Below are 12,217 nucleotides of genomic sequence, written 5' to 3' on the forward strand. Positions count from 1 at the left end.
TGAGGACAGGTCCATCTCTGCAGGGCCAGGCCAAGGCAGGTGGGTGTGTGCCAGCCCCACCTGGCCAGGGGCTCGGAAGCGCTGTGTTTGTACGGTCATGCCTCCCTGGCAGAGCTGTCTTATTCATGCATTCATTCCTCCTGCACACATTTCCTGAGCGCCCGCTGTGTACACTGTGTGCTGGACTCAGAGGACACAGTGGTGAGTGAAAGACTCCTGTCCACCAAGAGTCTACAAGTTAATGAAGGAGACAGTCATCTGCCAAAGAACTGCAACTGTCGGGGGGATTAACTGAGAAAGCATTCCACAGTGACCCCTGTGGGGCCCTCTGCCTCAGTTTCCTCACTTCCAGAATGGGACAGCGATGCCCTGAGTCACTGAGAAGACTAGCTGGGATAACTTGTGCAGACATGCTTTAGGGGCTGCCATTTGGTGTGAAGGTGGTGCTGGGGCCGGGCCTCTGGCCAGTACCTTGACACAGATTTTAAGACATTAGACACTTCCCCAGGCACTGGCCTGTCTGTCTTTGTTCATATGAGCTCTTCCCCTTGTATGTATTTTCTGCCTTCTGCTAAATGTTGGGCATGCAGCATGTTAAGTACCATGCTAGATACTTTATCTCAACAATTTTCATAGAGGCCCAGTGAGGTTGTGATTATACCCATTTTATGAATGAGGAAATAGCCCCTGAGAGAAGGAGGGATGCCCTCAAGGTTTTACAGAGCCCAGTGGGCTCTGCAGAATGCCTCTTGAAAGCCTTCCCTAGGTGACCCCTATGGGCTGGAATCCTTTAGAATTCAGGGATCTGTGTTCCTGATGGCCTTGGGTAGCTCCTGATCATAGAGGCACAGCTGGGTCTCAGCTCTCTGGCTGCTCACGAGGGTATCCTAGGATTGTACATTGTTCTAGGGCACTCCTTACCTTCCCCGAGGGCAGGCATGCCAGTGTTCCAGGACTGAGACACCACAGCCCTGAGGCCAGAACAGCCCTTCAGTGCCCTCCCTCCTGGGTGTGTTGCTCTGATGTGCTAACAGCATCTCATTGCAGAGACTGGGGGCATTTGCTGCTGAGGGCTGCCGTGGGGCCCTGTCAGGCAGCGCCCCCCCCCCCCACCTTGGCCTGGCCGACAACACAGGGAACCATCTTCACACATCTCATTGCTGTCACCCTTGATAGTGAAAAGGGGAGACAGTTTCAGAGAGTACTCTGGAGTTTAGTGTCCTTCCTTCCTTCCTTCCTTCCTTCCTTCCTTCCTTCCTCTTTCCCTCCCTCCCTTCCTTTTTTTTTTTTAAAGATTTTATTAATTTATTCATGAGAGAGACACACAGAGAGAGAGGCAGACACAGGCAGAGGGAGAAGCAGGCTCCATGCAGGGAGCCCAAAGTGGGACTTGATCCCAGGACTCAATCCTGGGACTCCAGGATCATGCTCTGAGCCAAAGGCAGATGCTCAACTGCTGAGCCACCCAGGCGTCCCTCTTTCTTTCTTTTTTAAAGATTTATTTATTTGAGAGAGAGCACGTGAGCAGGATTGGGGGCAGAGGAAGAGGGAGAGAGCAGACTTCCTGCTGAGTGCGGAGCCTGACACGCAACTCAGTCTTAGGACCCTGAGATCATGACCTGAGCCAAAATCATGAGTCGGACACTTAACCGACTGAGCCACCTAGGCGCCCCAACTCAGCATGTTTCTATTGTAGAGGAGAGGAAGCTGAGGCTCAGAAAGAGACAGCCTGCCTGAGTTCCCCCACCCTTCCTTGGCAGAGATGTGGCTGAAGCCCTGAAGCCAAGTCCTCTCTAAGTCTCAGTTTCTCCATCTGTGACATTGGGATAATAACAGTACCCAGCTCATGAGTTTATGAGAGCATGAAAATTGGGTAACCATAGAACGCTATGAAGGAGTTACAAAGAATAAAGTAGTATGGCAATTCTTGAACAAATTATACATGCAATTATTATTAGGAGCTAGCAAATCCACCTTGGGATGTATGCCCAAAAGAATTGAAAGCAGGGACATGAACAGTGATTTGTACCCCTGTGTTCCTAGCAGCAGTATTCACAATAGGCAAAAGGTAGAAGCATCCCAAATGTACATCAGTGTATATACATACATACAGTGGACTCTCGGTAAGCCTCAAGAAGGACTGAAATTCTGACACCTGCTACATCATGGGTGAACCTTGAAGCCATGGTGCAAAGTGAGATAAGCCAGCCATCAATAGACTAGTATTATATGATTCCACTTGTAGGAGCTAGTTAGGGTAGTCAAATTATAGAAACAGAGAGTAGGATAGAGGTAACCAGGTGCTGGACAGAGGAGGGAGTGGGGGATTGGTATTCAGTGGGTAGAGAGTTTTAGTTTAGGATAATAAAAAAGTTCTAGAGATGAATAGTGGTTTCTTGACAAAGTGAATGCACTTAATACCACTGAAATGTGTACTCGAAAATGACTAGAAATGGTAAATTTCATGTTATGTGTACTTCAGCACAATTTTAAAAAAAGAATAAGGTAGATATATAAGTACTGATGCTGAGAGGTCTTTAACAAAAAAAAGAGGGCTACATGGGTGCGCATGTGCACCATGCGCGCGCGCACACACACGTATTGTGTGATCCCACTAATTATTTTGAAAGAGCATCAGAACAGACTTGTTTTGGGGCATTTATGTCTGCAAATGCCTAGTAAAAGTCTGGAGGAAAATCCACTGAACTAAGGAGTGAGGGACGGTGGGAATAGCAAGGGGAAATGACTTTGCTATTTTTTACCTTATTTTATTTTATTTTATTTTATTTTTTATTTAGATTTTATTTATTTTTTCATGAGAGACACACAGAGAGAGGCAGAGACATAGGCAGAAGGAGAAGCAGGCTCCCCATGGGGAACCCAAAATGGGTTCCCCCTGGGACTCCATCCCAGGACTCCGGGATCATGATCTGAGCCAAAGGCAGACACTCAACCACTGAGCCACCCAGGCGTCCTGCTTTGTATTCTTTTAATTAATGCTGTAGTAAGGTGGGTTTTGGAGAGAGGGTGATTATTTGTGAAATTTGAAATGTAGTCAAGCATGTAAAGAGCCCTGTGTGGTGCCAGGCACACAGTAGGTGCTCCAGAAATACTGGTTCACTTCCCCTTTGAAGGCAATGTCAACAAGGCACATCTGGCCCTCCCTGGCATGCTCTTTGGTGTCTCAGGATCTGGGCAAGGGGGCATGGCCCTGTGTTTATTTGCTGATTGCCTTCTCCCCCCACCCCCACCTCCTTCCTTTTTTTTTTTCCCCACCTCCTTCCTGACATGGTTTCCATGGAGATGAGGGTCCCTTAGCAATTTTGCGAGAGCTGCTGGAGTCTCATCTACATCTGCCTTTGCCATCCTGACAGGTTGCTGTGGCGATACCATCACCCAGCTGGGAACAGGAGCCCCTGGCCTGAGCTGATGTGGTTGCCATGGAGATCACCCCCCCCCCCAGAGAAGGGAGGGTGGCCGGCCCTAGCTGCACTTTGCAGTGGCACTGTTTCCCAGCTGGGTTGCAGCTCAAGAATCATAACACCAGCCTCCCCCTTGTCCAGTATCATTCCCCCGTTCTTGTATTTTAGGCAGAAAGCCAATACAAGTGTTGATGTGATGTATTAGAATATAGCTGCTGTGTGTGAGTGCTTGCTCTGTACCAGGCACCGCACCAGGCATTTTATGTACCTCCTCCTGTTGTGAAACCAGCAGCTTCCCTACATACCTAGTGTTGTTATCTTCATTTTACAGGTGGCATTCTTTTTGACAATAGTTTAACTGTGATATGATTCACATACTATAAAATTCACCATTTTAAAATGTCAAATTTCATGGTTTTTGATATATTCATAATGTTGTACATCTGTCACTATGATCTAAGTCTAGAATGTTTCCATTGCCCCCAAAAGAAACCCCGTACCTGCTAGTGGTCCATTCCTGTGCCCCCTGCCCTCCAGCTCCCCACAACTGCTAATCTCCACTCTGTGGATTTGCCTGTTCTGGACATTTCATACAAATGGAATCATGCAATATGTGATTTTTTTGTGACTGGCTTCTTTCACGCAGCATCATGACTTTAAGGTTCATCTATGTTGACATGTATGTGTCAGTACTTCTTTCCTTTTTGTGGTCAAATAATAATCCAGTGTATGGATGTACATTTTGTTTGTCCCCTCATCAGTTGATGGACATTTGGATTGTTTCCACATTTTGAGTAGTGTAATAATGCTGCTATGAACATTTGAGTACAGGTTTTGTATGAAGATATGTTTTCAGTTCTCTTGTGTGTATACCAACGAGTGGCCTGCTTCATATCGATGGGACTGGGGAAAAGACCAAGATGGGATTCTAACCCAGGACTCTTTATCTCCCAAAGTCACACTGGCTGGTGGGTATTGCCCCACCCTCCATGCCCTATCCAGGTACCTTCCTAGGACCCTACCTGTTTTCAAAACCTCCAAAGGAGCTGAGTATCTCTGTCTCTGGCACAGGCTTTTTGTCCTGCTTTCTGCTCTGATGGGTACTGACCATGACATTAGATCACCTAGGTTCAAATCTTGATTCTGCTGGTGGTGTCATCTGATGCAGCTGGGTAGTGGTCTATGTGGTGCAGGACAAACTTGAATTTGGGGTCATATGGGCCTGAGTTTGAATTCTGGCTTTGCCACTTACTTACTTGTAATGCTGGGCAAATTGTATAACTACTCCAGGGCTCAGTTTGTTCATTTATAAAACAGGAATATGGGACACTTGGGTGGCTCAATGGTTGAGCATCTGCCTTCAGCTCAGGGTGTGATCCCATGGTCTCGGCATCGAGTCCCACATCGGGCTCCCTGCATGGAGCTTGCTTCTCCCTCTGCCTCTGTCTCTGCCTCTCTCTGTGTGTCTCTCATGAATAAATAAATAAAATCTTTAAAAAGGTAGAACAGGAATATGAATCCCTGCTTCTCAGAGACAAGCAGGTAAAGTGCTCGGTGAATACTGATTATCCTCGTTTCCCTTACAACTCCTACATGGCTGTGGGTCCAGAGCAGCATTTACTTTAAAGAGATTTGTTTCAAAAAAAAAAAAAAAAAAAAAAAGAGATTTGTTTCTTTTGCCTACTTAGCAAAGCACTGTCTGTATAAGCTGCCCTTGTCCCTGGAAGGAGCAGTTACATTGGAAATCGATGCCTGCAATTGGTGCTGTGTGTCCTGGCAACTTCTGCTTTGGGGCTCACGTCTAAACCAGTTTTTGCTTCCTCCCCCAGAGGGTGTCTCTCCCAGCTAGGAGCCACTCAGCCTCTAGCTGCTTCAGCTGCTCTGGAGGAAGAATGCTGCAATCTTTGAGATGCACCCCAGGTCCCCTCTAGAGTCAATTTTGTACACATAAAAAAAATTTTTTTTGTACACATAGCACAGTCTGTGTTTTCAGTGAGACCCTTTCAAATATCCCCTCCATATTTGGTGAAAATCTGCCCAGCTGTTTTGGCAGAAGGTTCACTTTATTCCTTGAAGGTTGATCTTTGTTTCCTGGCAGCATGGAAGCAGGCAACGTGTTAGAGAGCTGGGGGCCCCTCCGGAGCTGGGCTCAGGCAGCCTTTCAGTGTGTGCTGGACACAATCTACTAGTTTTCTGGAGAAGGACAAAGGACAGAGCTCATGCTCCTACTAGAAGCCGGTAGACCAAGGATGCTTAGAGGCGCCACCCTGGCTGCTCAAAGGTAGCCTTGTGAGTTGCTGGTAGGTGGAGAAGCCCCTAATGTGTGCCAAGCCAAAGAATGTGCCCTTGGGGTCTGTCACCTAGCAACCGGCATTCTTGTTGGTGCCTGGGACTGTCCTCCCTTGCCCCTTCCTTCCCACTCTCCAGAGGCCTGGGGCCAGAACATCTGCCCCTGGGGCCTCCACAAAGGGGCTCTGACAGGCCCTGGCTCCCTGGAGGGGCACCATAGCCCCCCAGGCCGCCTGGCCAGCTGCTGCCCTGAGAGGGCAGAGAGGAGGAAGTCTCTGTGCTCTGTGAGCCTGCCTTGTTTTCCCTCCAGAGCCAAAGAGTAGTGTGGGAGCCCACATGGCTTTGATGAGGTGGCAGGAAGGGTCAATTCCCCCCAGAAAAGGCTGGAGTTACTCTGGTCTTGAAAGGGTTTGCGGCTCTGGCCCCTCTTCTCTGCCCACTGCCCTCCCTTCCTGATAAGATTCATGCCACCCAGAGCTTATTCTCTGCCACTTGGAAAGGTGTCCAGTGAGTTTTCTTGGAAAAGCATATTAAAAACATCTCATTATGATTTTCCCCCTCCCCCCAACAGGTTATATATCTTAATAGAGAAAGACTAGTAGAAAAGTACAAGTGAGTCATAAGGAGAAAAAATTCACCTGTAATCTACTATTTATTTATAAAGATTTTATTTATTTGAGAGAGAAAGAGAGAGATAGCGAGAAAGAGCATAAGCAGGCGGGGAGAGGGAAAACAAGATTCCTGTTGAGGAGGGAGCCCAATGTGGGGCTTGATCCCAGGACCCTGTGATCATGACCTGAGCCCAAGGTAGATGCTCAACCAACTGAGCCATCCAGGCACTCCTGTAATCCACTATTTAGAGGGAGTTACTCTGAGTAATTACCAAATTATTATTTGGGTGGGAGGGGCATATATTTGCAGTACGTTTTCCTATTTCTATGCATACACATATTGAAATGCATTTGTATAGGGACATCTGGGTGGCTCAGTGGTTGACTCTCTGCCTTTGGCTCAGGTTGTGATCCTGGGGTCCTGGGATTGAGTCCCACATTGGGCTGTACACAGGGAGCCTGCTTCTCCCTCTGCCTATGTCTCTGCCTCTCTCTCTCTCTCTTTGTGTGTGTCTCTCATGAATAAATAAACTCTTAAAAAAAAAGAAATGTATATATGCATTTTTTCCTCTAAGATAAGCTCAGTGAAGCAAAAATATTATTACAAAAGCACATAAATAGGGGCACCTGGGTGTCTCAGTGGTTGAGCATCTGCCTTTGGCTCAGGTCGTGATCCCGGGGTCCTGGGATTGAGTCCCAAATGAGGCTCCCGGCTGGAAGCCTGCTTTTCCCTTTGCCTATGTCTCTACCTCTCTATTATCTCTCATGAATAAATAAATGAAATCTTTAAAAAAAGAAAAAAAGGCACACAAATGTTAGGCCTAGACTACCACTAAGGATGGCTACATCAGACTCTAGTTGTATGGGTTGCCTCGGGCAGGAAAACTGGTGACTTGGATTCACTGTATTCCTTTTGTGATTTTTTTTTTTTTGAAGTATAGTTGACACACAACCTTACATTAGTTTCAGGTGTACAACATGGTGATTCAACAAGTCTATACATTATGCTGTGCTCACAAGTGTAGCTACCAGCTGTTACTGTGCAACCCTATTATAATACCATTGACTGTATTCCACATGCTGTACCTTTCATCCTCGAGATCTATTCATTCCATAATGGAAGCCTGTGTCTCTCAGTCCCCTTTACCCATTTTGCCTACCTACCATCCTTAGTGGTTTTTTGAAGTTTGAACAATGTGAATGTGTTATCCAAAAAATAATAGAAATAATAAACCTGGGCAGCCCAGGTGGCTCAGCGGTTTGGCGCCTGCCTTCAGCCTAGGGCATGATCTTGGAGACCCGGGATCTAGTCCCATGTCGGGCTCCCTGCATGGAGCCTGCTTCTCCCTCTGCCTGTTTCTCTGCCTCTCTCTCTCTCTGTGTCTCTCTGTGTTTCTCATGAATGAATGAATAAAATCTTAAAAAAAAAAAAAAAAGAAATAGTAAACCTATATAAAATAGAAGAAGGAAGCCTCTCTTAACTACCTCTCCCAGTTTTGCTCCTGACTCAGCTTAACCCATGGTTAGCAGGTTGGTTTCTATCTTTTTAAGGCCTTCCTCTATGTTCATACAATGTGTATTTCTCTTTGTATTTTTAGAAAATAAAGATGGGATTATATTGTATCCATGGTTTCTGTAACATGCAGAATAATGTAGCAGGAACGCAGACTTCTTAAAAATGCTAGATGTTTGGGATTTCCTTCTGCCTAAGGTGCTTATTATAAAAATCAAAGATCACAGAGTCAAGTAAACATAGGAAGGAAAAAAAGTGTAAAAGAGCACCATCTATTTCAGTATTTTAAACACAGACCCAGAGGTTGAGAAGGAGCTCCAGCTAGCTGTCAGCTGTGGTCATCCTCGGGTTAGGGAAGAAAATGGCTAGGTGGGCTTCTGGTTTGTCAGCCTTATGTAGATTTACAGTGAGAATGTATTTTTGTATATTTATTTTAAAAAATACTTTGTAATAAAAAAAAACTTTAAAGATTTTATTTATTTGACAGAGAGAACAAGTAAGGGGAGCGGCAGCAGGAGAGGGAGACACAGACTCACCACTGAGTGGGGAGCCCAAATGCAAGGTTCCATCCCAGGACCCTGGGGTCATGACTTGAGCTGAAAGCAAATGCTCAACTGAGCCACCCAGGAGCCCCCCAAAAAAGCATTTAAAGAAAAAGCTGGAGGACTATGTCCCCCTCCCGCCCCAAAAAAATGTGGGGGAAGAAGAGGGCCAAGTGTGAGTTTGCTGCATATTCATTGGTAACAGCCTGCTGTATATTCTTCAGGCTTTTCCCATCCTGTGTGTGTGCATGCACACACATCTCTTATTTTTGTAACAATGGTAACATGCTCTAGGTTTTTTTTTTTTTTTAAAATAACAGCTTTATTGAAATATAATTCACCTATGATAATGCTTGTCTTTTTAAAGTATATAGTTCAGTGGTTTTGCAGAATATTCAGAGTTGTACAACCTTCACCACTTTCTTGGCCCTGAACAGTTTCTTCACCCCAACAAGAAACCCCAAACCCATCAACAGTCACCCACCCGCCCCCCAGTGGCTCTCGCCTCTCTAGGCCCCTGGCAACCACTAATCTACTTTCCACCATTATGGATTTGCCTATTATGGACATTTCACGTAAATGATATCATATATTGTGTGGTCTTTTGTGACTGACTTCTTTCATGTAGCATGATGTTCCCATCATACACACATGTTGTATCAACTATAAGTACTTCATTTTTTTTCTAATATTTATTTATTCATGAGAGACAGAGAGAGAGAGAGGCAGAGACCATAGGTAGAGGGAGAAGCAGGCTCTCTGCAGGGAGCCCAATGCAGGACTCCATCCCAGGACCCCAGGATCATGACCTGAGCCAAAGGCAGACCCTCAACCACTGAGCCACCCTGGTGCTCCCCCTCCGTGTTTTTTAATAGGGTTAGACTTTATATGATTTCATTCCTTTATAGGTGGTGGCTGGTACCTCTCAGTGCGCTGGCCCCCTTTCCTGTCACACCATTTCCTCCCTCCAGGGAGTCCACAGTACTTGAAGAGGCTGTAGTCACCTGAAGAGACTCAATTTAGGGAGAGGAAGGTGTTTGCCCAGGATCCTAAACTCTGTGTTGTGGGGTTGCCAGAGTCAGCTTCCAGCTGAGGCCACAGCCCCTCCCACTTAGCTTGTGATAAGCCGACCCAGATCCACAAGCCTCTCCTCAGAACCCCCACCTCACCCCTCACTCCGTGCCCGGATGTCCCTCTGAGCACCCGCTTCCCAGGCGCCACTTGTGGGAGGGACTGTTTGTGGGGGGATCTGTTCTGTGGCATCACCCCATTTCCTACCTCCTCCTTCTGCTTTTCAAAGATCCCAGATCATCCCTTCTCAGATACTGGCTCTCTGCTCTTGGCACCCAGAGTCTGAAATATCAGCCTCTGTCTTCCTGCTACATTTGCATTTCAAAAGGTCTCTTTAGGATTTGATTGGGCTCCAAGATAGACTTCAGACCCCAGCTGGAGTTCATTTCTCTGGTTCTCTGGTGCCAGCCAGGGCCAGGCAATAGAATTAACCTGGGAAGCTATTTAAAAATACTGATGCCTGGGACCTACCCTGGACCAGTTGCAACAATATCTGGGACCCGAAGCATCAGGATTTTTCATTTAACTTCTCCAGGTAATTCTGATGTGCTTCTGGGTAGAAAGCCACTGTGCTACCTCCACTCTGGCCGTCATCAAAGGGCATATTTTTTCCTTCCAAGTCTTGGGAACTATATCAAGAGCTCTGTCAGGAACTGGTCCCAGGTCACTATGGATTTGCTGTGGGACGTTTCTCCCACCTTCAGCGAGGTGGGGGCTTGGATTAAGTCAGTGGTTCTCACCTTCTGGGATGGGAGTGAGAGGTGGAGGGATGGGGAAGCATGTATTCAAACACCTGGAAGCATCCTCAAAAAATACTCGCTGAGCTTGAAAAGTCAAAAGCAACCTAAGTTATGCACTACTAATATAAATTATCCCTCTCATGGGAGGAGTGTTCAGCAGATTCATGCATCTAACTGGGTGACTTCTAAAATTTATTTTTTTTTTTCATTTAAAAAGGATTTTTTTTCTGAGAGAGAATCTCAAGCAGACTCCCCACTGAGTGCATGGTAGGGGGCGTGGCAGGATCTGATCCCAGACCCTGAGATCATTACCTGAGCTGAAATCAAGAGTCGATCGCTTAACTAACTGAGCCACTCAGGCATGCCCTGAGTGACTTTTTTAAACATCAAGAAACTTTAGTAAAAATTATTAACCTTAACAAAAATTAGTAACCTTTCCTCAAGTTCCCTTCATAGGGCTTGTGCCATTTTGCATTCTTCCCAGTGATATAGGACTTTTCCTGCTTCTCCATAACTTCCGCAATAGAATGCATTGTCAGATGATTGAATTTTTGCCAATCTGATAGGTGAGAAATGGTATCAGGGTGTAGTTTTAATTTGCATTTCTCCATCTTGAATAGGGTTGAACATCTTCCTATGGTTACAAGCCATTTACCTTTCTTTTCCTGTGAACAGTTTTTCATATCTCTAGGACATTTTAATATAGTTTGTTGGCCTTTTGTTTTCTATTTTATGAAGCTCTTTATGTATTTAGGATATTAACCCTTTGTCAGTGCAATAAACTGCAATTTTTTTCCCAGTATTGTTTATATTTTTACTTTCCTATGGTACGTTTTTTTCATGTAGAATTTGCTTATCTAATTAAAAGTATCCATTTCTAAAAAAAAATCAATTTCTTTGCATATCAATTCTGGATTTCTGAATTATGATTATTATTGCGTTATTTTGCATGAAAACTTACAATTTAAATAGTGAAAAATTGAGCAGTCCCTCCTGTGTAATTATGATGTGTTCTACCCATATGCATTTTTAATTTTAATTTTAGTTATTTTTTTGCATTTTGTTTATTAGTATGCATTTCAAGTTAAAGTCTATGAGGACAGGATTCCCCCGAAATGAAGATTTGCCTGCTTATGGAAGAGGCCCCTTGGGAATAATGCCACCAAGGATCTTCAGAGCAATTATACCAGTGGCCTCAGCTAATCCTGCGGGGATCCCTGGAGCTGGGAAGGCTACTTATAGTTGTTTTGAGTTGAGGCAGGGAGGCATGGACCAGTCATTGCATGTGGGCACCCCTATGGAGGGCACATGACCTTGAATGAGGTGGCTGTCCTCAGCCAATGGCATCACTGGGAGGGGACTCATCTTTGAGGTCTTGGTTAGGGGAACAAGCACCCCAGTTCTTAGGAGGCAGGGGATCTGGCTGGAGTGGCACAGCATCTTCCCCGGGTACCCTCTCTAGCTTGATCACTGCTGTGTTCTCTACGCCTAGTTGCACCTGGCACATGATAGGTACTCAGGAAGTCTTTGGTGAGTGAATGAAAGGCACAGAAGAACAGAAACCCAGATTTCTGGGTCTTGGGCCAGGCCAACTGGATCTTAATGTAGGGGTGTGGGGGCGGGGGGAGAACCCTGGGCAGGTGTGATCAGGGTCCTTTCTTCAGATGCTTCTGTCCTGCTGGGTGTTCTAGAGGGCCCCTTTGGCTCACTGGTTGGTGCTGGTGAAGGCTTGGATGTGGCTGGGCTAGGCTGGGCAAGGAGGGGGCCCTCAATGGAACTCTAGGCACCTTGACTACTCTATGATGCACATCACCCACATGAGCTTTCTGTTTTGTTTGTATGTTTTAATTTCTTTCTAGCATTCCTTGAAGAAAAGAGGAACCCGCTCCCTGGGGAAGACAGACAAGAAGCCTTCGGTGCAGGTATTTCCTGATGGTCCCCATGGCCCCCAGGGTAGCCCCCACAGGCAGGTTTGAATCTGAAGAGCCGAGGCCTAACTCCAAGTGGCCTGGGGGGTCCCTGGAGGTAC

General features: G+C 46.0%; 1 protein-coding gene across 1 annotated transcript in view; it reads left to right on the plus strand.

Moving 5' to 3' along the window:
* Nucleotides 1–12,217, plus strand: part of SOGA1 (suppressor of glucose, autophagy associated 1) — a 73,810-nt gene that overhangs the window by 27,690 nt on the left and 33,903 nt on the right. The window contains exon 4 of the mRNA XM_055300315.1: nucleotides 12,048–12,110. Coding sequence (XP_055156290.1) covers nucleotides 12,048–12,110 — 63 coding nt within the window. The remainder of the gene's footprint in view (nucleotides 1–12,047; nucleotides 12,111–12,217) is intronic.

Source organism: Nyctereutes procyonoides, unplaced genomic scaffold (assembly GCF_905146905.1).
Source record: "Nyctereutes procyonoides isolate TBG_1078 unplaced genomic scaffold, NYPRO_anot_genome, whole genome shotgun sequence".
In the NCBI taxonomy this organism is placed as follows: Eukaryota; Metazoa; Chordata; class Mammalia; order Carnivora; family Canidae; genus Nyctereutes; species Nyctereutes procyonoides.